This window comes from Perissodus microlepis, chromosome 12 (genome assembly GCF_051167445.1).
Source record: "Perissodus microlepis isolate ML-2025 ecotype Zambia chromosome 12, ASM5116744v1, whole genome shotgun sequence".
NCBI classification, from domain to species: Eukaryota; Metazoa; Chordata; class Actinopteri; order Cichliformes; family Cichlidae; genus Perissodus; species Perissodus microlepis.
This window is the reverse complement of record NC_140472.1, coordinates 35801777-35829108: the sequence shown is the minus strand read 5'-3', so window position 1 is coordinate 35829108 and position 27332 is coordinate 35801777. Positions and strand designations below refer to the sequence as shown.

Sequence of the window (27332 nt, the reverse complement as noted above, 5' to 3'; positions counted from 1 at the left end):
ATATCCACTCAAAACAAAGGTTATAATCTTTTGTGTAGAGAGTGGAAGCACAGAAAACATGAGCACCATTTCTAAGTTCTGATTGGGCAGGCAGCTTACAGCCCACCTGCAAATTCTCCCACTGTCTCACCCACCAACGTGATCAAAGACACAAACAGACAAAGGAAGAAGCAGTGCTGTCTGTCCGAGCGTGCAGAGGTGTTCAGCTGCGAACTCAGAGCAAGGCAAACAGGTAACACACACAATCATCTGCTGCTGTAAAGGAATCACTCGAACTATAACCTGCTTAAACTTGTACAGATCAGTCAGTATGTTTTTCATGTCTGACTTACACCAACCTCGCACTGGGATGACACTCTGACACTTTTTTGTCTAATTTACATTTAACATTATCTGATTGAAGTTTAGTCTTCATTAACTTTAATAATGGATTGCATTTATATAGCGCTTTTCAATTCCACTATTCATTCACACACTGGTGGAGGCAGCTACAGTTGTAGCCACAGCTGCCCTGGGGCAGACTCACAGAAGCGAGGCTGCCACATCGCGCCTTCGGCCCCTCTGGCCATCACCAGTAGGTGAAGTGTCTTGCCCAAGGACACAATGACCGAGACTGTCCGAGCCGGGGCTCGAACCGGCAACCTTCCAATTACAAGACGAACTGCCAACTCTTGAGCCACAGTCGCCCTGCAAGAGAGCCGAAGACAAACTGTTAAAAGTGTCAAACCAATATTTAGGAGCAGATATACTAATTTTTTTTAAACCAGTGCAAAACTTTTGTTTGGCGTTTTATTATTATTATTATTATTATCAGTTTTGTGACTGAAAGGCATGGCTACTGTGTATTAAAGCTTAAACAATTTTTGATCACTTTTGTGTACTTTTATGGAACGACTGATTTAAACAAGGGGCAACATGTAAATAAGGTCAATTAAGCCACTTCTCCAACAAAGAGATTCTTAAATTTACATGTAAACTAGAAGGTGAGACATTTAGTAAAGATGTTCTATTAGTACTGTTGACTATACAGTACAAAAGGTCTGGGTTTGAAATATCTCTTTATGTGAAGAGTTCACTGAGATGGGAGTGATGTCCTTTGTGTTTTAAACTAAACTGAACACCAAGAGAAATTTTTTCAATGAAAAGACACTGTTCATTTTTCTTTGAGAAGTCTGGTAAAAACATACTTCTGGTAAGCTCTGGTAACATTTCTGCCAAAATTCTGTTCATACACTCCTGTATCCACAAAACACAGTTGTTGTCTTTTAAATGTTGATCTATAATTTATTCACTCAAAATGTTTTACAAACAGATAGTCGATGGCAGTTTAACTTTACTGTTATTGTATTGTTGTTGCACTTCCTCTCTTCTTTCCGTCTTATTTACTTGCAGTGATTTCTGTTGTGTAGTTTGTCAGCTGTTCTTTTAGGTCTGTTTAGTTCATTTCCACTGATTCAACCAAAGTGTACTAACTGTTAAACTAGTCTTTTCACACATAAAAGCAACCCCCCCCCCCCCCCAAAAAAAAGAAAAAGTTTTAGGGTGACATTAAGTTTTTTTTTGACTTTTTAAATTATGTTTGTGCATAAAGGAATTCTGTGTCGTGGTCCTGGCTCATTTGACCCAGTGTTTGGTGTTCTTGTATTTTCATGTCATTTTGTATTATGGTTTATGATTAAGTTCATTCCTACATTGCCTAGGCTGTTCCGTTTAGTTCACTGATTATTTAGTATTTTCCCCTTGTGTCTTCGCCCTCTGTGTGTCTGTGTTTATATAGGTTGTGTGAGTTCTTGTGTCTTGTTTGCCTCCTTGTGTTTCATTCTATGTCCCCCCTGCTTGTCATGTTAATTCATGTTTCCCCAGTCCTCTCTCCCTTGTGCTCCTTTGTGTTCCCTCGCGCCCTCTCATCTGCCTCTCGTCCAGTCCTGGATGTTTCTCAGTTTCCTGTTTTACTGTGAAAGTCTTGTGTTTCCATGCTTCCCCAGTGGGGTCATGTTAATTCGTGTCAGCTGTGTTCCCCGAGTGTTCTCACTTCCCTTGTTATCCTTCTGTGTATTTATGTCAGCGTCTCCCTCATACCTGCTCTGTCGGCTAGCTTGCCTTTCCGTCTAGTTTATTTTGTATTCTCAGTTTAGTTAATGTCGGTTTTCCTTGTGTTCGCTGTTTTTTGAGTTTACTTTTTGCTTTCTCGTCGAGTCTGCATTTGGGTCCAATCCTGCCTGCCACACACAGTTTATGATATTCTGATATCAGAGATGAGTTTTGGCATCAACATATTCCAACAGTGTCCATCACAAATGTAATATGGTAATAATTAAGGTTATTTGGAAAAAAAGATTTGTGAACAACTCAAAGAAATGCTGTATAATTTATGAACAAAAATCAAAATGATCACACTAATGCTATGTAAATAATTTCTGTATTGCCATCTGAGCAAAACATCTTTATCTGCAGAGATCTGAGGACAAAGTACAGAGAAAGTATTGAATATTCGCTGTTTGTCCAAAACTATACTGCGTGCCCTCTGTCTTTGGAAATATGTGTTTCTAAAAGCAAGTTTAAAACAAGAGAGACTAAAATCTTTTTTTCCTTCCCTCCAGTTCAATCAGTCTGTGGGATTTTCAGCAGAGTGACATTATGGCAGCAGCAGCAGCACCTGGTGAGTCTAGCCAGACTTCACTGATCTAGATAACACACTGTTTAAACACACTGTACCCTGGTGAGATCAGATTCTGTTTTATAGACTGTGTACTGACAGAAATGTGAAAACTGGTTGAAACTGTTGGTTTTTGGTCATTTCAAGACAATGCAATGGTGTTGGAAATGAAAATAAAATACAAATAATTCTCTGTATTGTAAAAAGAAGAACAGTGTTGATACTCTTTTTCATTTTGTATTCAATAATTTCTTTCTTAACAAACAAGCAAATGTTATGTTTGTGCCATAAATCAGCCCTGAATGGAAATTTCCCTCATTACAAGGTTTTATTTTATTAAAACAAAACATCACATTCAGTAAAAATGCCACTGCAAGAACAGTCAGAAAATCCTTGCCAGACACACAACAGAAAGATGAAAACAATAAAAAAAAAATCTTGAATATTGTATGTGTGCTTATTTAATGCATTTCCTTTGTGTTTATTCCCTCTACCTGCACTTAGCGCCATCTTGTGCCTTACAGAACGTGACGTCACTGCTAATAGACATATATTAGTTTAATAAAACCAAAACTTCTGTGGAAAACAAGGACACAAAAACTATACAGGGTGGGCCATTTATATGGATACACCGTAATAAAATGGGAATGGTTGGTGATATTAAAGTCCTGTTTGTGGCACATTAGTATATGTGAGGGGGCAAACTCCTCAAGATGGGTGGTGACCATGGTGGCCATTTAGAAGTCGGCCATCTTGGATACAACTTTTTTCAATAGGAAGAGGGTCATGTGACACATCAAACTTATTGGTAATGTCACAAGAAAAACAATGGTGTGCTTGGTTTCAACGTAACTTTATTCTTTCATGAGTTATTTACAAGTTTCTGACCACGTATAAAATGTGTTCAATGTGCTGCCCATTGTGTTGGATTGTCAATGCAACCCTCTTCTCCCACTTGTCACACACTGATAGCAACACCGCAGGAGAAATGCCAGCACAGGCATCCAGTATCGGTAGTTTCAGGTGCTGCACATCTCGTATCTTCACACCATAGACAATTGCCTTCAGATGACCCCAAAGATAAAAGTCTAAGGGGGTCAGATCGGGAGACCTTGGGGGCCATTCAACTGGCCCACGACGACCAATCCACTTTCCAGGAAACTGTTCATCTAGGAATGCTCGGACCTGGCACCCATAATGTGGTGGTGCACCATCTTGCTGGAAAAACTCAGGGAATGTGCCAGCTTCAGTGCATAAAGAGGGAAACACATCATCATGTAGCAATTTCAAATATCCAGTGGCCTTGAGGTTTCCATTGATGAAGAATGGACCCACGATCGTTGTGCCCCATATACCACACCAAACCATCACTTTTGTTGTTCCAACAGTCTTGGAGGGATCCATCCAATGTGGGTTAGTGTCAGACCAATAGCGGTGGTTTTGTTTGTTAACTTCACCATTCACACAAAACTTTTCCTCATCACTGAACAAAATCTTCTTCGTGAACTGAGGGTCCTGTTCCAATTTTTGTTTTGCCCATTCTGCAAATTCTGTGCGCCGATCTGGGTCGTCCTCATTGAGATGCTGCAGTAGCTGGAGTTTGTAAGGGTGCCATTTGTGAGTAGCTAATATCCGCCGAAGGGATGTTCGACTAATGCCACTCTCCAGTGACATGCGGCGAGTGCTACGCTGTGGGCTCTTGCTGAATGAAGCTAGGACAGCCACTGATGTTTCTTCATTAGTGACAGTTTTCTTGCGTCCACATTTTGGCAAATCCAACACTGAACCAGTTTCACGAAACTTAGCAAGCAGTTTGCTAACTGTAGCATGGGAGATGAGTGGTCTCGTAGGGTGTCTTGCATTGAAATCTGCTGCAATGACCCAGTTACTGCGTTCACCAGATATCAACACAATTTCGATCCGCTCCTCACGTGTTAACCTCTTCGACATGTCAATGGCTGTGAACAAAGAGAAACTTGTAAATAACTCATGAAAGAATAAAGTTACGTTGAAACCAAGCACACCATTGTTTTTCTTGTGTCATTACCAATAAGCTTGATGTGTCACATGACCCTCTTCCTATTGAAAAAACAAAAGTTGTATCCAAGATGGCCGACTTCTAATTGGCCACCATGGTCACCACCCATCTTGAGGAGTTTGCCCCCTCACATATACTAATGTGCCACAAACAGGACTTTATTATCACCAACAATTCCCATTTTATTACGGTGTATCCATATAAATGGCCCACCCTGTACATTACTGTCGATACATTGCTGAATAAATATAAAATCAAGCAATAAACATTTGAAATTTAAAACACATTTGAAATATGACAAATAGACTGCTTATAATGTGAAATCTATGCAAACAAACATATTCAACTTTAAAAACCTAAATCTTTACATTTGAGTTAAATGTGTCACTTGCTGACACGTACTTAGAACTTTAAAATTAAAACATGCCAACAAAAGGTTGTGTAACTTATATTTTCCTGTTAAGTATTGTTATCAGTAGCATAACTCCTGTAGACATGGCTAACTTTAAATGTTTACAGTACAAACATAAACTTTGAAAACTACTTAGAGTACTCTGTTCATGTTCAGAGCAGCAGAAGTGAATGAAAATGATGGCATGTGGTAGGCTGTTTAAAGCTACCGACTGGGGTTAGCAGATGCTGAGGCACATGAAGAGGTCGCCAACTTTCTGGACAATTAATATCTACAGACTTCCAAACTTAATGTGGCCTTCAGATTTGCCCAAGAACTATGCAGACAGCTTCATGAAGTGGGTTTCCATGGCAGAACAGCTACATCCAAACCTTACATCACCAAATGCAATGCTGAGTGTCAGATGGAGCGGTGTAAAGCACCAACGACTGAACTCTAGAGCAGTGGAGATGTGTTCTCTGGGGTGATGAATCATGCTTCTCCATCTGCCAGTCTGGGCTTGGCAGTAGCAAAGGGAACGATACTTGCCTGATTCAATTTTCCCAAGTATAAACTTTGGTGAAGGGGGAATTATGGTGTGGGGTTAATTATGGTGTGGGGTCAATTATGGTGTGGGGTTGTGGTCATACATGCCAACCCTCTCGATTTTTCCGTGAGAATCCCGAATTTCAGTGGCCCTCCCGAAAATCTCCCGGAGCCACAATTCTCCCGAATTTCTCCCGATTTCCCCCCGACAACAAAATTGTTAAACCATCCTTAACTGGGCTTCTGTTTCCGGCCGGACAATAATAACGGTGACACCTCAAAATCAAGCGCGGGCATGCTAGTGGCTGTGAAGCATTGCACCTTCAAATACAACCATGTGTAGAGGAGTGTTGTTGTTATGGATATTGTTATAGTTAGGGAAGAGTATCCCCAGTTCTCTGTCTATGTATATACCTGTATCTGTTGTGGTATAGGATGGTTCTATTGAACCATCACTACCATCTCTTGCACAGGTACTGGACAGCTATTTAATTAAACTTATGTTGCCCGATAAATAAAAACCGTAAAATTCAGGTTTTTTGTGTGTATATGTATATGACGACCCGCTTAGTTCCAGTGAAAAGGAACTCGTAAAGAAATCTGCCTTTTTCTGGCTTTATTTAATAGGGTATAGTGAAGAGTGACAGAAAAACGGAGGATGAGTTGGAACGGTTTGTGGATGTCCTCTTCCTGTTCCAACATGATTGCACACCAGTTCATAAAGCAAGATCCATAAAGGCATGAGCCAGTGTGGTGTGGAAGAACTTGACTGGCCTTCACAGAGTCCTGACCTTAACCTGACAGAACACCCCTGGGATGAATTAGACAGGAGATTGTGAGCCAGGCCTTCTCGTCCAACGTCAGTGTCTGACCTCACAAATGTGCTTCTGAAAGAATGGCCAAGACTCGTCGTATTAAATCTTATTGTTTAAGAATGGGGTGTCACTCCAGTTCATATGTGTATGAAGGCAGACAAGTGACTTCATTTGGCAAAATAGTGTATATACATACTCACACTGTAAAAAAAAAAAAAATCTGTAAAAGTACAGTTCAATCTACTACTATGTGAAGGAATTTTCCGTATTAGTCATTTACAGGTATTTTTCAGTATTTCTCAACTACTGCAATGCATTGTGGGAAAAAGAACCCCAAAAGGAGGGAAAAGTAAGAGCAGCCATTACACTTATTTTAGGCTTCATCTGGATTTTGGACGCTGGAGTTGGAGAAACTGCCTTCAAATTTCTTTGGTAAATATTTAAACTCATATTTTATTTTGTTAAAATAATGTTTTTCAAAAGACTCCACATTTTTATTTAGAAAGAATTGTTAATTTATTTGTTTACTGGTTTTTGCTGTCTCCAGACAAGTCAGGAATATTTTGCTGACTCATTTTTAAAATAATCGTTGTTTAAGTTTAACATGAATTAAGCTTTATTTTAGTTAATGTTAAAATAATTTTTACTGTGATACCACCAGTTTTGCCATTCAGTGGCTGAACCAGTTTTCATAAATATTATAGTTAGCTGTCTGTGTCTCTCTGGGTATTACACAGCTGTGACTGCTAACTAGCTAATTAGCGAAAGTCAGCGATGTGGATAACTGGGAAAAGTGAGAACTTCATGGTTCTACTGATGTATAGAGAGGAAGAAATTATTCTAGGACTCTAATAAGTACTATATCAATACCTATGTTTTACAGTTGGCTCTGTAAATAAATATCCCTTATTTCACCTGTGATCACACAATTTGGTTTTCCAGTGCAGAGCAATGAAAGACTTCACCGAGTGAAAAAAAAGATGAAGATACAAGCTGGTGATGATCCAGAGCAGCTGGTCTCAGGAAATGAAGAAAAACCCTGATCACCTTCTCTACAAACACAAGGTGAGTTTAATGTTGTGGTTGATTTAGTTTTTCAAGGTATGTATGTTACTTTAATACAAGTATTCATACAAGGTCTTAAATAATCAGGCCCCATCTTATCTTAATGACCTTGTGGTACCTAGAGCTGGGCGATATAAGATTTTTTCATATCACGATATGTTTTTTTCATTTCAGGCGATAACGATATATATCACGATATAAGCCAAATAACTATATTTGTAAGATTTAAATGTGCCGTTGCTCACAAGTAAAATGTGAAATAATCAGCAGCTTGTTTTGATTTAAATATTTATTTCACATAATAAGTTCAACAGGGTAGATGTACTTAAGGAACATGAGACTTTTTCAGATAAATAAAGGCAAATATTGCAAACTACACAAAAGTTACAAAAGTTTCAAAATAGAACAAACGAAACAGGCTACTAAATTGTCAATTCCACTTAGAAACAAAATATTAATTCTAAAAATAAATCTTAGTTTGTTTTACAGAAGAACAGACAAAATTGACTAACTTTTGTCAATATCAAATAAACTGAGAACTAAAAGGAAATTCTCAATCTCTCCTTGTTGTATAGCTTAGCTTTTCAAACAGTTTTAACAGTTACTTTAGTCTGACAAAAGCCGAATGACGAATTAGCGCTTCCAGTCAGAGATTGAGCATGCACCGCTTTATTGTATTTCCAGACTTGCTTTCGGCACAATTTACAGTGCGCACTACTCTGTTTTTTGTCATACTTGAAATAGCTGAAATACCTTCACACTATGGAACTTCTGTGGCTCTTCCGTTCGACAATCTCTCCGGCGTTGGAACCATCATCTGTTTTCTCTTCGGTAACCTTCGGTCATGCTCTCGGTTGATTTTTCTCTAGTTGGCACACTCATTTCCTCCATTACCCGGGCGGCACGGCGGCTGGCTGCTTCCCAAATACACATGCACGGCTTGGCACTTGTGCTGTCGCAACAAGTCACGTGACGTGACACTGCGGCTGTGATTGGTTTGGCTATGCGCTACTTAATTTGGATTGGCTGTTCTTCTTTTTTTTTTAAGAGTACAAGAGAGATGAGGCCTATCGCAATAGTTTAACTTTTCTATTGAGAAAAAGTTATTTCGCAATACATATCGTTATCGTTCTATCGCCCAGCTCTAGTAGTACCATATCACCCTATTAGAGCACTTCGCTCTCACACTGCAGGCCTACTTGTTGTTCCTAGAGTATTTAAAAGTAGAATGGGAGGCAGAGCCTTCAGTTTTCAGGCCCCTCTTCTGTGGAACCAGCTTCCAGTTTGGATTCAGGAGACAGACACTATCTCTACTTTTAAGATTAGGTTTCAAACTTTCCTTTTTGCTAAAGCATATAGTTAGGGCTGGACCAGGTGACCCTGAATCCTCCCTTAGTTATGCTACAATAGTCGTAGGCTGCCGGGGATTCCCATGATGCATTGAGTTTTTCCTTTCCAGTCACCTTTCTCACTCACTATGTGTTAACAGACCTCTCTGCATTGAATCATACTTGTTATTAATCTCTGTCTCTCTTCCACAGCATGTCTTTATCCTGTCTTCCTTCTCTCACCCCAACCAATCACAGCAGATGCCCCTGCCCCTCCCTGAGCCTGGTTCTGCCGGAGGTTTCTTCCTGTTAAAAGGGAGTTTTTCCTTCCCACTTTCGCCAAAGTGCTGCTCATAGGGGGTCATATGATTGTTGGGTTTTTCTCTGTATCTATTATTGTAGGGTCTGCCTTACAATATAAAGCGCCTTGAGGCGACTGTTGTTGTGATTTGGCGCTATATAAATAAAATTGAATTGAATTGAATTATAAACTGCTTTTGTTGCAACAGAATGGTGTTATGTGTATGCAACTCTACGTGAATTATAATCCTTTGTAGGGCTGTGTGATATCACCAAACTCTCATATCCCAATATAAGACACTTCTTATCCCGATAACGATATATATCAGAAAATAGTGCATTTTCTGTAAATTCTGTGAATCTCGAGCAACTCGACTTGTGTGAAGTGTTTTCAGCTGGGCGTCATGTACCTGGAGTCGAGTGTTTTGAGCGATGCATGAAACTATACACTTTTAGACATGAGTTTAAATCGCTGCAATTTTCTTTGTGAGTATTTATTACACGGCGTTCTGCAAGGAAAAGTCTGTTCTAACGTTTGAGTCTAAGGATTATTTTGAGCACCTGACGGCTCTTTTTTGCTTTTCATTCGTAAACTCTCTTGAAACTCTTTCATGTGATTCTTGTGTAGGTGGTTAAAGAGGTTTGTCGTGTTTGAGTGGTGGTGGGGACCAGTTTGAGGCATAATTTGCATAGTACAGTTTTCTGGGGCGTGTCAGACTTTTCATAACCAAACCATGTCCATGCTACAGAGGTAGCCCCTCGTTTAACAATAAGGTCCTCGATTTCTTTTGACTGGTCCTTCTGATGGAGCTAGCTGGTTCTGCCTCATCCTCGCTGGCCATGCTGGTATTCTCTGTGCCTTCATCTGCGTGGTGACTGTAAGCGCCATTTATAGTTACTAGATGTTTTTATTTGAGGTAATTAGTTTGATGCATATTCTGAAATTTGATGTTTGGGAATAATGTACATCATTTGAGCTTTATTGTGAAAGCTTTATGTGGAAAATAAACAAGCAAACGGCAGAGCCACACGATGGTTTTACCGTCACTGTTGGTAACGAAAGTACACGTAGAAACAGTCGCTTGTCCATCCATAGTGTGGTTATTTTAAGTATAAGAGAAAGAGAGAACTTTAAGAAATAATATAGCCACTACAGTGACCGTCACAACCATGAAAAAATATTGCCGTAAACAGTTTATTTTGCAACACCACGAAACAAACCATAGCGTATAATATGAAACGATAGACATTTTTATATCGTCATCCGATATATAGCGACATATCGCACATCCCTAATCCTTTTTTTTTGTTGCTGTTGTTTAATTTTCCATTTTATAATTTACAGAACAGTCTGTCAAACTGTAAAAAAACAGAAAATGTACTGGCAGAAAATTACCAGTACATCTTCTGTTCAAATAGGCCAAGGAGGCTGACAGGAGGAGGAGAGAGAGCCTCCTCACTGACAAAATCCCCCAACAGCAGCCTCAAACTGGCAGAGGAGCTCAACCTCAACCTTCTTTGCCCAATGGTGGGGGAGTGAGCCCTCTCCTGTACTCACTCTACATCTACGACTGCACGGCCACTAGCAACGCCAACATCATTGTGAAGTTTGCAGACGACACAACAGTGGTGGATCTTATCACCAAAGGTGATGAGACAGCTTACAGGGAGGAGGTCAGCGCCCTGACACACTCGTCCCGAGGTAACCATCTCAAACCCCCAGCACCATCAGCTGCTGTGGAGAGAGTGAGCAGCTTCCGTGTCCTAGGTGTATATCTGGTGGAGGATCTCACATGTTCAGGACACATTAACAAAAAAGTGAAGAAGGCGCAGCAGCGGTTGAGACCCCGCAACCTCAGGACCTTCTACCAGTGTGCCATTGAGAGCATCCTCACTGGATGCATCACCATATGGTATGGCAACAGCCTTACAACCGCAAAGCTCTCCAGAGAGTGGCGTGGTGTGCTGAAAGGATAATTGGAGGTGAGCTTCCCTCCCTCTAGGACATCTACAGGAAGCGGTGCCTGAGAAAAGTGGTTAGGATCATCAAAGACTCCAGTCACCCCAGCCATAAACTGTTCAAACTACTTCCATCAGGCAGGAGGTTCTGCAGTATCTGGTCCCGAACCAGCAGACTGAGAGACAGCTTTTTCCATCAGGAAAAACTGCTGAACACTTCATGGACACCTCACCTTCACTTACCGGAACTTCAACATTATGCACTGCAGACTGTACATTAATGCCACTTGTTTTTCACATTTCCAACTGCTGACCTCTGTATACTTTATTTTATTTAATATATATGTGTACACACACACACACACACACACACACACACATATGTATATATATATATATATATATATATATATATATATATATATATATATATATATATGTATTAGGGGTGCAACGATACTCGTATCGATATTGAACCATTCGATACAGTGCTTTCGGTTCGGTATGCATATGTATCGAACAATACAAAATTTTTAATTTATTTTATCAACTTTCCTTCTGACGATGCTGTCTGTGTTGAGCGCTCAGTGGATCTGCGCTCGACAGTGCAGCCTAGGCGGAGTAGTCGAACGCAGATTCACTGAGCGCAGGGCAAGCTAGCAAGACAGAAGTTAAGCTCTCCTTGCAACATGACAAATTGAACCTCCCCCACCCTCATTCAGATCTGGCGTTTGGAACTATTTTGGTTTTCATGTGACGTATGACCCTGAAGGTAAGCGTGTCATGGACTAAAGTAAAACAGTATGTTGGATGTGCCACGCAATGCTCAATTACATGGGTGGGAGCTAGTGTGTTAGCGCAGTTAGCTTCTTAACGTGTTGGCCGTCCAGCCCCATGCACGGGGCGATCCGCGGTAGCTCGTTAACGGAGATTTGCCGTGTTGTGGCGTTAACGTCATTTCAACGAGATTTATGCTGACAGCACTAGTGGGAACACAACGAATATGACTGCACATTTACGCCGACATCATCCTAGTGCAAAGACAAGTGGAAGCAGACAAAAACAACAAGCACGCATGCTACAAACTTTACCCGAGTCATTTAGACAGCCGTTAGCACAGGATTCTCCTTATGGGGACCTGATATGTTTAATATGCTGCTGAGAATATAGCCCAGAAAAAGCGTATAGTATAGCTTTTATTTTGGAAAGAGCCATTTCTCTGTAATAAACTCTCTTTTCCAAAGATGAGGGATTCCTCAATCAGATACAGGGCTCGCAAAAATCGCTAGCCCGACGTCCCGGGGCTAGCGATTTTTCCAGTCGGGCTACCAAAATCTATCTCTGCCCTGCCCGTCGGCCTATCGTAGGAAGGAAAAATATATGTCAATGCTTTTGCATTCTTTGGGAAATGTAGCTGGGTAATTATGTCATTGGCATCGGTGAGCCACTGTCAATATGTGACTTATTGAAATCGCGTTTGAATTTGCGCTTGTTTTTTGCTTTCACTTTGCAATCGCGCGAACTGTGTATAGAGAGCGACAGCACTGATTGGTGAGTGATGATAATTTGCGCACCAATTCCTCTGACATCGTCTTATCAATTGTTAGCTTACTATGCAAACATGACAAGTGAAATCTCCCGCAGCTTAAACATGTGAGAGGTTGATCGCGCAGAGAATCGCTGAGCGTTATGTGAGTGCGTGTGTAAAAGCAGCAGGATATATATTTTAGTTCTGCTGAGCCAAATAAGACAGGTCAGGGTGAAGAAGTGACAGCCAAAGAAAAGCTTACCACAAAACGGAAAAGTTATGACAAATCAGACTATAAGGCAAAAAGAAAGTGCAGCTTTATGGTTTCATGGACAAAAGAATTTCTGTGGCTGCGATATGATGAGCTAAATAACCAGGGGTGCACATAAATGGTCCGCAGGTGCGCATTCGCTGTCAAAATAAAAAACACGCACCAGGGTTAGGGTTAAATTTAAAAACTGTACTTTTGAGTTAAAATATATATTTATAATTTTAATAAATGACAAATTAAAAAGGCATGAACATTTTTTTTTGTATCGAAAAAATATCGAACCGTGACACCAAAGTATCGAACTGAACCGTGAATTTTGTGTATCGTTGCACCCCTAATATATATATATATTTGGTATACATATTCAGTAATGTGCATACATCCATATATTTGTACATATATTTATTCTTATATTTCTTAGATTCCCATTCTTATATTTTGCTTTGTTCCTATGCTTCTTGTACTTTGCACACCTCTGTTGCTTGTGAAGCTTGCACACAAGAATTTCCCTCGCATGTGCTGTACCAGTGTACCAGTAATGTGATGTGACAATAAAAGTGATTTGATTTGATTTAATTTCTGTATTTTTGCAGATGACGATTTCAATCAACCAGAACACAGCAGCTCTGACTTTGACGACTGTAAGTTAAACTAACAGCATTTCATATATGATGAATTAAAAAAAATGGATTTACTGTATCAAATGTTATTCCAAGAAGTTTACGATTTAAAAATAGAGGATGAAGCTTCTACAGTCCCTGCAACTGGATTTCCTGCTCATGCATCAGCCCATTAGTTACAGGTCACAAACTTTATGTCACGGTCCTGGGTCGGTGACCCAGTATTTTGAGTTTTGTTTGATTTTTTATCATTGTTATCACTACTAGTATTTAGGTTTATTTTTCAGTAGTTATAGCTCTCTAATTCTTTGTTACTCCAGTGTGTATTTAAACCCTGTGTTTTCCTTGCCCTGAGTCGCATTGTACCCTCATAATTGCCTGTGTGTTCCGTCCCATGTCAGTTCAGTTTCTAGCATCACCAGTTTAGTTTCCTGTTTAGTCCTTGCCAACAAATAAAGCAGAAGTTTCTGAGTTCATGTTTGTCTCCACAAGTCCTGCATTTAGGTCCATAATCCTGCCTGCTTACACACAACCATGACACTTCGTTAGATGAAATGGAACTCAGGGATTAAATAAAAGTGTGAATTTCATTTTTTTGTTGACTAAAGCTACTACAAAAAATATTAATAACTGATCATTTTCTATTGAACATGAACTAAGTGTTTCAATAATTGAACTAATTATACTTTTTTCAGTGTCTGAGCTGAGGGTCGTTCTGCTGGGGAACAACAGGTCTAAGAGGAGCTCAGTGGGGAACTTCATACTTGGAGTGACTGTGTTCAGCTCTGAGGATAAAGCAGACCTCTGTCTGAGAGTCAAAAGAGAGCTGAAGGGGAAAGAAATCGATCTCATCAACACTCCAGATCTGCTGTCTCCTAAAATCTCCCCAGAAGATCTGACGAAACAAGTTGAGAACTGTGTGAGACTCTCTGCTCCTGGACCTCATGTGTTTCTGCTGGTCCTCCAGCCTGCAGACTTCACTGAGGATCACGAACAGAGGCTACAAAGAGTCCTTGAACTCTTTGGTGATCCATCACTTGATCATTCACTGGTTCTGATAATGCCCAAAGACAAGAGTTCAAGTTCCATTGAAAAGTATCAGCAGCAGCCACAGTTAGGAAAGATTATCAAGAAATGTAGTGGGAAATTGTTGTGGCAGAAGAACCTGGAACAAGAGCAGCTGTTAGCAGCCATAGATACAGTGGCGAAGAAGAGCATGAGGGAGGAAGTTTCCAGTGAGGAAACATCGGTTTCACCCAGTAATTACCAAGAGGAAAAAGTCTCTGCCAGCTTGGATCATGTTAGGGGTGGTAAGTGCAGGAACAAAATTTTTTTTGTGATGATCAGATTATATCATTTATGTTTGGGTTTTTCATCACAGAATTACAAATCCTGCAATCCTTCATTAAAAAAAAAAAAAAAAGATGTAGCACTTAAATATCCCTCAGCTCAGGTTGAGAAGTTAGGAAACAAAGTAAGATGGTTTAGAAATGTAAAGAGGAGGGACAGTGGATATGCTGGACAACAGATGATGGAGATGGAGCTGCCAGCAGAGATGAAAAAGGGAGAGCAAAGGAAGAGAAAAGATCAGTGAAATATCCCATTCACTTTGAAAAATTATATATAAAAAAAAAAAAAAAACACCCATCTCGCCCCTGCGGGCGGTTTATCCTTCAAGCTCGGGTCCTCTACCAGAGGCCTGGGAGCTTGAGGGTCCTGCGCAGTATCTTAGCTGTTCCTAGGACTGCGCTCTTCTGGACAGAGATCTCCGATGTTGTTCCCGGGATCTGCTGGAGCCACTCGCCTAGCTTGGGAGTCACCGCACCTAGTGCTCCGATTACCACGGGGACCACCGTCACCTTCACCCTCCACATCCTCTCGAGCTCTTCTCTGAGCCCTTGGTATTTCTCCAGCTTCTCGTGTTCCTTCTTCCTGATATTGCTGTCATTGGGAACCGCTACATCGATCACTACGGCCGTCTTCTTCTGTTTGTCTACCACCACTATGTCCGGTTGGTTAGCCACCACCATTTTGTCCGTCTGTATCTGGAAGTCCCACAGGATCTTAGCTCGGTCATTCTCCACCACCCTTGGGGGCATCTCCCATTTTGACCTCGGGACTTCCAGGTTATACTCGGCACAGATGTTCCTGTACACTATGCCGGCCACTTGGTTATGGCGTTCCATGTATGCCTTGCCTGCTAGCATCTTGCACCCTGCTGTTATGTGCTGGATTGTCTCTGGAGCATCTTTACACAGCCTGCACCTGGGGTCTTGCCTGGTGTGATAGACCCCAGCCTCTATGGATCTTGTACTCAGAGCTTGTTCTTGTGCTGCCATGATTAGTGCCTCTGTGCTGTCTTTCAGTCCAGCTTTGTCCAGCCACTGGTAGGATTTCTGGATGTCAGCCACCTCCTCTATCTGCCGGTGGTACATACCGTGCAGGGCCCTGTCCTTCCATGATGGTTCCTCGTCTCCCTCCTCTTTCTTGGGTTTCTGCTGCCTGAGGTATTCACTGAGCACTCGGTCAGTTGGGGCCGTCTTCCCAATGTATTCTTGGATGTTCGTTGTCTCATCCTGGACTGTGGTGCTGACACTCACCAGTCCCTGGCCCCCTTCCTTCCGCTTAGCGTACAGCCTCAGGGTGCTGGACTTGGGGTGAAACCCTCCATGCATGGTAAGGAGCTTTCTTGTCTTTATGTCAGTGGCTTCTATCTCCTCCTTTGGCCAGCCTATTACCCCAGCAGGGTACCTGATCACGGGCAGGGCGTAGGTGTTGATGGCCCGGATCTTGTTCTTACCGTTCAGCTGACTCCTCAGGACTTGCCTGACCCTCTGCAGGTACTTGGTGGTTGCAGCCTTTCTAGCGGCCTCTTCATGGTTCCCATTCGCCTGCGGGATCCCCAGGTACTTGTAACTGTCCTCTATGTCTGCAATGTTGCCTTCTGGTAGTTCAATCCCCTCAGTTCTGACTACCTTCCCTCTCTTCGTTACCATTCGACTACACTTCTCCAGTCCGAACCACATTCCAATGTCATTGCTGTATAGCCTGGTAGTGTGGATCAGTGAATCGATGTCTCGTTCACTCTTGTCATACAGCTTGATGTCATCCATGTACAGGAGGTGGCTGACAACTGCTCCGTTCCGTAGTCGGTATCCGTAGCCAGTCTTGTCAATGATCGCACTGAGGGGGTTCAGGCCTATGCAGAACAGCAGTGGGGACAGAGCATCTCCTTGGTAGATCCCGCACTTGATGGTGACTTGTGCTATGGGCTTGGAGTTGGCCTCTAGTGTTGTACGCCACATCCCCATTGAGTTCCTGATGAAGGCTCTTAGGGTCCTGTTGATCTTGTACAATTCTAAGCATTCCAGGATCCAGCTGTGGGGCATTGAGTCATAGGCCTTCTTGTAATCAATCCAGGCAGTGCACAGATTGGTCAGTCTGGTATATATATATATATATATATATATATATATATATATATTTTTTTTTTTTCCTGATGTATTCGTGGATGTTTCTTGTCTCATCCTGGACCGTGGTGCTGGCACTCACCAGTCCCCGGCCTCCTTCCGCTTAGCGTACAGCCTCAGGGGGCTGGACTTGGGGTGAAACCCTCCGTGCATGGTAAGGAGCTTTCTTGTTTTGATGTCAGTGGCCTCAAGACTTGTCTGACCTTCTGCAGGTACTTGGTGGTTGCAGCTTTCCTAGCGGCCTCTTCATGGTTCACATTTGCCTGTGTGGTATAGGTCAGGATGAGGGACCTATATATATATATATATATATATATATATATATATATATATATATATATATATATATATATATACATATATATATATATATATATATATATATATATATATAGTATAGTTCTAGGCATTTCAGGATCCATGTGGAGCATTGAGTCATAGGCCTTCTTGTAATCAATATAGGCAGTGCACAGGTTGGTCAGCCTAGTCTTGCAGTCTCGGCTGACTGTCCTGTCTACCAGTAGCTGGTGTTTTGCGCCTCTGGTACTCTTGCCCATCCCTTTCTGTGCCCCGCTCATGTATTGACCCATGTGCCTGTTCATCTCTGCTGCTATGATGCCTGACAGGAGCTTCCACGTGGTGCTGAGGGAGGTTATTGGCCGGTAGTTGGAGGGAACCGGTCCCTTCTGGGGGTCCTTGAGGATCAGGACTGTCCGGCCTTCGGTAGCCATTCTGGGTGTCTCTCGTCAACTAGCAGCTGGTTTATTTGTGCTGGCAGGTGCTCGTGGAGTGCAGTCAGCTTCTTCAGCCAGTAGGTGTGAACCATGTCAGGGCCTGGTGCTGTCCAACTCTTCATACTGGAGACCCTTTCTTGGATATCTGCCACTGTGATGGTTACTGGACCCTGTTCAGGCAGGTTGCTGTGGTCTGCCCTCAGCTCCCCAAGCCACTAAGCATTGCCATCATGGGTTGTGTCCTTCTCCCACATGCTCTTCCAGTATTGCTCAGTCTCCAGCCTTGTTGGTGTTGTTCTCATATTGTTCCCCTGCCACTGTGAGTACACCTTGTCTGGTTCTGTGGAGAACAGCTGGTTTATTCTCCTGCCTTCTATCTCTCTGGTGTATCTCTTCAAGCGACTGGTCAAGGCTGTGAGTCGTTGCTTGGCAGTTTCCAAGGCCTCAGGTATGGACAGCTTGCTGTACTTCTTAGGCACCTTCTTCATCGCACCTTTCTGCACCTCCGATAGTTGGCTAACTTCCCTCCGTGCTACCTTGATTTTAGCCTCTAGTCTCCTTTTCCATGGAGGGTACTGCTCCTTGTGGCTGTTCAACTTATAGCCCAGCATCTCACTGATCACTGCTGCCGTATTGTAGATCAGCTTGTTAGCTTCGCTAATGGTGGCTGTAGGTATCGTCCATAGTGCTGCATTAACATCATCTGGCAGACCTCCTGAGGGTACTTCATGTAGCCTTGGTAACCGGCTACTGGGGATCCAGGTTTCAAGCTTCGCCATGATCCTATCTTTAAGATCAGTTCCTCTCGCACTCAACGATTGGTCAGAGTGATGATATTACCCCCCTGACCTGGCGTCCTGGCTCCCCCTTGCCGTAGCATTTGCCGTAGCACAACAAACCCTTCCATCATGATAAAGTGGCAATTCATGCAGGTCAGAGTTGATATTCACACAATATTCAAAGTTGATAACAGTTGTACAGTGTGACTACAGGCTGTATATCTGCAGCTTCCTCACTATACTGAGCCAGCTAAGTGTTTTAAGCAAGGACAGAAAAATGATGGTGGTATTGACAATGTAAACCAGGTGATCTGGTAAACAATTCAAACAATGTAATGGAATGTAGTAACATTGTAGTGAAAATATGTGTTATTCTCAATTGAAAAAAACAATATACCTTTTTTATTGCAGCACATAAACTCAGGATAATGCTCTTTGGAAAAAGTGAGGACAAGAAATCAGCCCTGGAGAACATCATCATTGGGAAGAAAAGGTCCATTGTGTCTAAAGTCCTTGGAGGAAAGCAATGTCGTGCTGCCTCTGGAGACTATCAAGGGAAGCCATTAACAGTAGTAAAGACTCCCAACATCTTCTGCCTGCCTGTAGAAACATTGTTTGAAGTGATTAAGAGTTGTGTGAGTCTCTGTCCTCCTGGACCAAATGTTCTGCTTCTATTAGTCAAACCTTTTGATTTCACTGAGAAGAACAGAAAAACTCTGAATTTGGTTCTGAGCTTGTTTGGTCAAGATGCCCTTAAACACTCAATGGTCATTATAACACAGAAACAAGAGAAAGGCAATAACTCAGTGGAAAAACTGATTGAAGACTGCAACCGAAGGCAGTATAGGCTTGACAAAAATTATTCTGCTACAGATTATTCAGAGTTGATGGAAGAAATGAATGAGATAGTGAGTGAAAACTGGGGAAAATATCTCATGTTAAAAGAAGAGGCTAAACCCAATCTGAAGTCCAGTCTGAACCTGGTTCTGTTTGGGAGTGGATCATCAGGGAAGACTTCAGCAGCCAAGGCCATTTTACAGACTGAGCTTCATTCAGTCTCCAACTCATCAGAGTGTGTTAAACATCAGGGAGAGGTGTGTGGACGTTGGGTTTCCCTGGTGGAGCTGCCTGCCTTGTATGGAAAATCTCAGGAGGCAGTGATGGAGGAATCATTCAAGTGTATCTCCCTCTGTGATCCTGAGGGTGTCCATGCCTTCATCCTGGTCCTACCTGTGGATTCTCTCACTGATGAAGACGAGGGAGAGTTAGAGACCATCCAGAACACATTCGGCTCTCGAGTCAATGACTTCACCATGATTCTGTTCACTGTCAAGTCAGATCCTACAGATCCCACTGTTGGTAACTTTCTAAAGGACAATGAAGACATCCAGGAGCTCCGTGAGAGCTGTGGAGGAAGATCTGTTGTTCTCAACATCAAAGACAAACAGCAGATCCCAGAGATGTTTGAGATTGTGGACAAAATTAGTCAGCCTACAGGAAAACTGTGCTGTTATACAACTACAACATTTTTACACGCACAAATGGAGAAAGTCTTAAAACTTGTCAGTGGTAAGTAGTTTAGATTGTGATATTTTCAAATGACCCAGAGTTTTAATCCAGTATACAAGTGTTAACTCTGATTGTTTTCACGTTTTAGGTGGTGAAGTTGGAGAACAGGACTCAGACTGTCTCAGGATTGTGCTGATTGGGAAGACCGGCTGTGGAAAGAGCTCTACAGGAAACACCATTTTAGGAAGAGACGAGTTTACAGCTAAATCAAGCCAAATGTCGGTCACCAAATGTTGTAGGAAATTACACGGTGAGGTGGACGGTCGTCCTGTTGTTGTGGTCGACACTCCTGGTCTGTTTGACACAACTTTGTCACCTGAAGGAGTTCAAGAAGAGCTGGTGAAATGTGTCAGTCTTTTGGCTCCAGGACCACATGTCTTCTTGGTGGTGATTCATATTGGCAGATTCACAGCAGAGGAAAAAGAGACACTGGAGCTCATTAAAAAATTCTTTGGGAGAAATTCTGAAAAGTTCACTATTGTCCTTTTAACAGGAGGAGATACACTTGAGTATGACAGAGAGTCTATAGAGGACTACATCAAGAACAACTGTGATGATTCCTTTAAGAACCTCATCTCTGACTGTGGAGGAAGATACCATGTGTTCAATAACCGTGACAAACAAAACCACACACAAGTCAGTGAGCTGATGGCAAAGATTGACACCATGGTGAAGAACAATGGAAGACGCTGCTTCACCAACAAGATGCTGCAAGAGTCTGAAGCTGCGATAAGGAAGGAGATGCAGAGGATTCTGAAAGAGAAGGAAGAAGAGATGCAGAAAGAAAAGGAAGAGATGGAAAGAAAATACAAAGAAGAAATGAAAGCCATGAAGAAAAGAATGGATGAAAAGATAGAAAAGGAGAGAATTCAGCGAGAACAAGAACTTGAACAAAAGAACAATGAAATTAGGGAAGAAGAAGAGAAGAGAAAGCAGGAACAGAAAATCAGGGAAAAGGAGAAAAGGGAAAAGGAAGCTGAAGAAGAAAGACGCCGACAAGAATTTGAAACAGAACTTGAAAAGCTGGACAAACAAATTCAGTCAGAAAAAGAGGCAAAAGAAAATGTCGACAGAAAAGTGGAAGAAGCCAGAGAAGAGATGAGAAGAAAACAAGAGGAGTGGGAGAAAGAACAGAAGGAATGGTGGGACAAACAACGACAAGACGAAGACAAAAGACGAGAGGAAGAGAAAGAAAAAATGGAAAAACTACAGGAAGATTATAACGAAAAGCTGAAACGTGAAAAAATCAATAAAGAAGAGGATCAAAGAAGAAGAGAACAGGAAATAAAAGAATTGGAGGAAATTCATACGAAAACTCTGGATGATCTAAAGAAAAAACATGAACAGGAAGCCAGAAAGAAAGCTGAAGAGTTCAACCAAGCCCAGAAGAAACACGTGGATGAATTAGAAAAACAGAGGGAAGAACATGAGAAGGAAATGTACGACTTAGTGAGACGTGTGACCAAAAAAAGTGCAAATTTGAAAAAGATCAGGAGTTTAATGCAAAAATATGAAAAACAAATGAAGTATGAGAAAAATGAGGAGGACATGGAAGATCTTCAGGAAAAACATAAAGATCAACTAAATGAGTTAATGACAAACATTTTGGGACAAGAGATCAGCAGCTCATCAGCCTGCAGCATTTTATGAAATTAAATGTCAGATATTCTTCTTTTTCTGTCATTTAGATAACAGAATCTTTAAAGTAGCACTGATTTGTTGTTGTGCATGATTTACACCTGCTGTACATCATGACCACAGAAATGGATTAGGTATCATCACTCTCAGCAGTGTCATCATTAAACTACATTCTGACTCAGACTGGTAAAACTAAGTCATCTCATGTATAGTAATTAGCTGTGGTTACATGTACTTCTGTATTACTGATTTCTAGCATAAATTACCTTTTAGTTGTCTCTACTTATAACCATCATTTTTATACATGTTTTACACCTATACTGTAAGTATATAAATGAACGAGTGCCATTTTTAAAAATTTTGACTTATTTCAATTATGAGAAAAAAAATTGTTGCAATAAAAAAATTAAAAAAAATTTGTAATGTCCAAATTGCACATATTTCTTTGTTTCATGAAATGCCTCCTCATTCTTGTCATTGATTACATAACTAAGACAGAGTTATTGTCGCGGTTAGCGCTGGCAAACCATGGGGACGTGGGAAAATAGGACCCAAAATGCAGGACTCTTCAATGAAAGCAGTGGATTTAATTTACATTGAAGTAATTAATCACACAAAAATAAATCCCTGTGTGCAGTAGTGGCTTTTGATTCCGGCGACATGAGCGGTTGCCCAGGGCGGCATCGTGGTGGGGGGCGGCATCATGGGCATTGGCAAAAAAACCCAAAACTGCTCGTACTCATGCCTACCAGCGCATATTGGGAATGTCACAGGCACCGATCGGTTTTCTATCGCCCATTTGCTGGGAGTAAGGGCGGCCTCCGTTTGCGAGGTACGACTGTTGCTTGTGGCACAGGGAGGAGAGGGCGGGGCGGCGGGGGATTCTCTGGTGGCTGGAGCAGCATCTAATAACCAACCCGCAAAATAAAACAAAATAAAAACAAAACAACAAACATGAAAACACCAGACATTATGATACAGACTTATAATTTGTTTTTTCGAAATTCTATACGCGAAAAGTGAGCGCGAGAGCCCTCGGTGCGCCTGCTCGCTGCTGAAGTCAAAGTAAACTTTATTGTCATCTCCGCTACATACAGTCCAGCACGAGACACGAGACGACGAGGCTCCAGTTACAGCAGTGCAAGAAAACAAACAATAAATATAAGAAGAGTAAGAAAATAAATATACACTTTAGGACTAACAGTAAAGGGATCAATAACAATTTAAAATTTATAATTTACAGTTTGATGATTTAAAGTCTCACACACAACCTGTCGAAAGGGGAGGGGGCTGCTTCGAAATAGAGCACATTTCATTCATAATGATGTAAATCCAAGCCCATCATGTATTCATGATTTGAATCCTGGGTTGTGCAAAATCCCAGAAATAAACCCGAGACAAAGCAAATCTGTGAAGTCAGGTGTAGGTCTGTTAGGTTATGTTGTGGTGATCCTCGAGTTGGGGTTATGGGTGTTCATACTGATGTGCAAAATTAAAACCAATGGAAGATGGACAAGAAAAAAGCCGTTTAGAAAAAAGAGAAATGAAGAGGAGGAGAAACAAGCAAAAGATGCAGGTAAGCAGATGTGTGACTGGATAATGGCAGGTCATCCTGAAACAATCAGAATCAGAATACTTTATTAACCCCTAAGGAAACTCTGTGGGTTACAGTTGCTCCAAGAAGAAATAGTAAAAATAGTAACAGTAACAGACCAAACTCCAAACAATACATTATGTTACAGATTTTACACATTTAACAAATAGCACTAATATAAACAGATCACTCCATTATAAATATCAATGATTAACAGAGGTGATTATAAATAAATATCAAGAAAATTGACAAGAATATTCCAGAATAGAAAAGAGCGTGTGTAAAAAGGATGTAACTATTGCAGTTGATGGCCACAGGCAGGAATGACACACACACACGCAAGCAGGGAGAATGAGGGACAGCAACACCAAATATACATATGTCCATCATCATATTCGAGAACCCTGGGTCCCCAGACCCAGGTCCTTGACAGTGACCCCCCTCTAAGGGCCGGCTCCCGACGGCTCAAAAACAACTACTAGGCCAGAAACAATTCCGCCAAAAAAAAAATTAAAAAAAAATCACTGTCTAATAGTTCAAAAAGACCAACGCTGCAGCGTTGCAGGGTGTCCGGGGGCAGCGAAAAAGCAGTTCTGGCAGCAGAGCAACACAGAGACGGACAGAGAGAAACAGCAGAGGGGAAAAAAGTGCTGGGGTGTCCTGTGGTCCCCTATGGTATAGGGAACAGTAACCCTGCCCCGTGCTGCTGGGTAACTTTCCCACCCGTCCTCCAGCCAAACACAGCTACAGGGGTCAGGTAGCAGCCAAGGTCTTGGCCAAAGGCCAGTCAGGACTCTGACTACCCTTTGCTTTAGCTTATCACAATAGGTCATGACACGGTCAAACATCGCACATTAATCCTAATTATTAAATCTTACACAGCAAGTGGCACAATCTTATAATATACACTTCCTTTGTGGCATCATTAGGTTCATTCTAGTCAGCTGTTTCCTCATGTGTCTCTCCTTCCCCTGATCACCTCGTGTGTATTTAAGACCTCTGTCTTCCTTTGTTCAGTGTCACATCATCTGTGTACCTTCCCTTATGTCACGTCAGGTTATGTACTTCAGGACTCTGTGAAGGTCAAGTTCATGTTGCTTGATCATGTATATGGTTCATAGTTCTTTCATGTTCCTGCACAAAATACTGTTCATAGTGGTCACAGTCTCCTTGTCATTGTCTTCCTAGTTGTCATAGTTAAGTCTCAGTTTTCCCATTTTAGGTTCCAGTTTAACTTTGCCTCTGTCCTTACTGCTTTGTTTTTGCCACATTTTATCGGTCATAATAAAGGCTCGATTTTTGTTCAAGTTAGTTTTGGTCTCCTCGCCTGTGTCTGCACCTGGGTCCTCATTTAACCACACACAGTCTGCCTCTGCAGCCCGTGACACCTTTTACTACGAAGCAACGTCAACATGCCAGCGGTATCTTTCCAGAAAAATATAAGGAGATTACACACATACATAAAGAATGAAAGTAACATAGCTACATCAGATATATCAGCAGTGCAAGAGGAAAAGCTTTGTACAGTAGTTTAGTATTAAAAGTAATATATCAAAGTGTGAGCTTTAAATGTTTCAAAGCTTTAAATGGGCAGTGAAACCAGAAAACAGCTAGTATAATAATGCAGTTTAGCCTGTTTGAAATCTGGCAAAAATGTTCACAGAGTCAGTCAACAGACATATTATTATCAAAAGTACAAGAGAATCTGGTTGATTTACATTTTTGTTTTGTTATGTTTTAAGCAGCATTTTGAAAGTCTGAATTCTTGTTTCAGTGTCTTGCAATAATGTGTAATATTACTAGAAACCAAATGTGCTACCCACTTTACTCACAATTTACGTTCTTGTTCTCACCATAACAAGGGTGTTGGCGGGTCAAAAGTAGGTACACTTATATAGAGGAACAAGTACTGCTGTATGGAGAAGAACCATAAATAACACTTTATCATTGGTCAGTTAATTTTGAACTAAGTAGTTTTGCTGTGTTTCAATATTTTTCTCCAATGTAGGTGTAGTCAGAGTTCCAAAGTTCACAGAGGTTCAAAGAAAGCATGCCCAATACATTGCACACCAAACTTGACAGCCATCTCATTAAACCAATAGGTAAGTAATTAAGTAAAGTTTATTTTTATTTAGTGCTTCATAGACAGGAAATCACAAAGCACTATAAAATAAACAAAACAATAAAAAAAAGACTTATGAAGATCAGTGACTTTATTCAAATAGAAGGAAAAAGGTCTCCCAAAACAAGGTTGTCAGCAAAGGTTTTGGCTGAAATTGAAAACTTTCACAATAGAAAAAGATTTAACATGAACCCCAAACTGAGATGTTGAATTCTAGAATCAGTCCACTTTGTTTTCCTCTTTTTCTCTGCCTTACAGCTCAATCTTCAACATCCTTTGTCCAGTAAATCAACTGTCCCTGGTTTGCTCATATCCAAACCATCTCAGCTTGGCCTCTCTATTTGTCACTTGTGTTTGGTGGGCTCAGAACTGATTACTGGCGGGCATGGTTTGTGGTGTGGCTGCAGGGGAGGCCGATGCACTTGAGTTTCATCAGCATCTGCCCTGCATAAAAGGAATTAACTAGTTCTTGGGTTGTTGCTGTGCGTGGGGTTGCGGCTGGAAAGCTGCAACTGAGAGTTAAGCGAGACCAACCAAAATAAAGAAAAGTGTAAAATATGTGGTTTGGTCTGCAATGCGTGTGGTACAGTCTTCCCAAAACCCAGGATTGGTGGTTAATCTCGCAGCCACATGGAGGTAGCCAGTCGAAACAGCTGCAGGACTGGTCCGAGTACCGAATGGAGCCTATAATGAGTCTGGCAGCTCCGGTCGATTCCGACACCGCAACCGGCCCCACCAGCAACCCTTAACCGTATAGGGGAGAGACACCCCCCCCCCCAGCATCCCTTACGGTCATCCATACTATACAAAGTAATTAAGCAAAAAAAAAGTTAAAAGACAGAAGAGTTTCTGTTTTTCACTTTCTACTATAGATTTTCTGTTTGTTTTTTTTACAACTACAGTTAAAACTTGGCAGTCTGGGCAATGAGCTACTGAAGATTTTTCTGTAATTTTATTTCTTACAATTTAAGTCCAAAGACGTGTGCTGACAAATTTCTTTTTTGTCACAGCAGCTTTTACTTTATCTTGTATACAAACAGTTAAATATGTAACTTCTTTACATTGAGAGAAAGGGGAGTTCTCAGTGGGTCTGGCCCACTTAAGATCAATGTGGGCTGTATGTGCCCACAATGTAAAATGGTTTGACAATGAATTGGATCTAAACAATGACAGCAGACACTGGATGACCCAACATCTTTCCAAAAGTGCAGTCAAAATGTCCAGTGGCTAGTGTTGTGTGGCTGCAATATAGATCACAAACCCATGGAGCTCAATGCCATAGTTCCAAGCACAGTTACAACTGTCCAGACTCTGTCTCCAAATTCAGGAAGTGACTGGATGACCAAACATATGATATGACACTACTCCAGTCACCTTGCATCCGTGACAGTAGCAGCTACAGACATGGCTGAGAGACCACTGTGGCCATGTGAAAACGAAACCGAGTCCCTTTAGCCAACAGTATTTTTAACTTTAGCTAGTAAACAAATTTGCTAACGTAGTTCATGTGACTAGTTTCATTTCACTTTGACAGTGCACTTATAATCACATACTATACCTTTAGTTGTATTTAAGAGCAATATCCCATAGCGATAGGAAAAAATAAATAAAAATGATATAAAAAGATGTCCTCTTTTTCTTTCTTTTTTTTTGCCTGTCTGGCACTGTAACAATCAGGAGTAATCATTGTCTGAAGGCCAAGAAAAAAGCCCAACAGATTTATTTTCCCAAATGGATAATTACATCATTACTTTCTTGAGGTGGAAAAGATATGACAGCACGTTCTTTTGTGTAAAAGCATGAAAGGCTTTTTTTAAACAAAGCAAGAAAGTCAGACTGGAATCAATTCAAAGTAACATGGTGAATATCAGTAGGTAGTCATAAGGGTCAGATGTGGATGTACGCTGGG

The 27332-nt window shown here is 41.4% G+C and overlaps 1 protein-coding gene across 1 annotated transcript; it reads left to right on the top strand.

Moving 5' to 3' along the window:
• Nucleotides 1-54: 54 nt before the first annotated feature.
• Nucleotides 55-26150, top strand: LOC146376799 (uncharacterized). Its single transcript, XM_084945396.1, has 6 exons — nt 55-232; nt 2601-2659; nt 13491-13538; nt 14213-14827; nt 18912-20069; nt 20158-26150. Exons 2-6 carry the CDS (start codon nt 2638-2640, stop codon nt 21717-21719), a joined length of 3405 nt encoding a protein of 1134 aa, XP_084801522.1. The 5' UTR covers nt 55-232; nt 2601-2637; the 3' UTR covers nt 21720-26150.
• The last annotated feature ends 1182 nt before the right edge of the window (nt 26151-27332 follow it).

Excerpts from the sequence above, each read along its gene's own strand:
- LOC146376799 (XM_084945396.1), top strand. The coding sequence starts at position 2,638 with ATGGCAGCAGCAGCAGCACCTG. Across the intron at positions 2,660-13,490 it reads GGCAGCAGCAGCAGCACCTG|ATGACGATTTCAATCAACCA; the intron begins GTGAGTCTAGCC and ends GTATTTTTGCAG. Across the intron at positions 20,070-20,157 it reads AGTCTTAAAACTTGTCAGTG|GTGGTGAAGTTGGAGAACAG; the intron begins GTAAGTAGTTTA and ends TTCACGTTTTAG.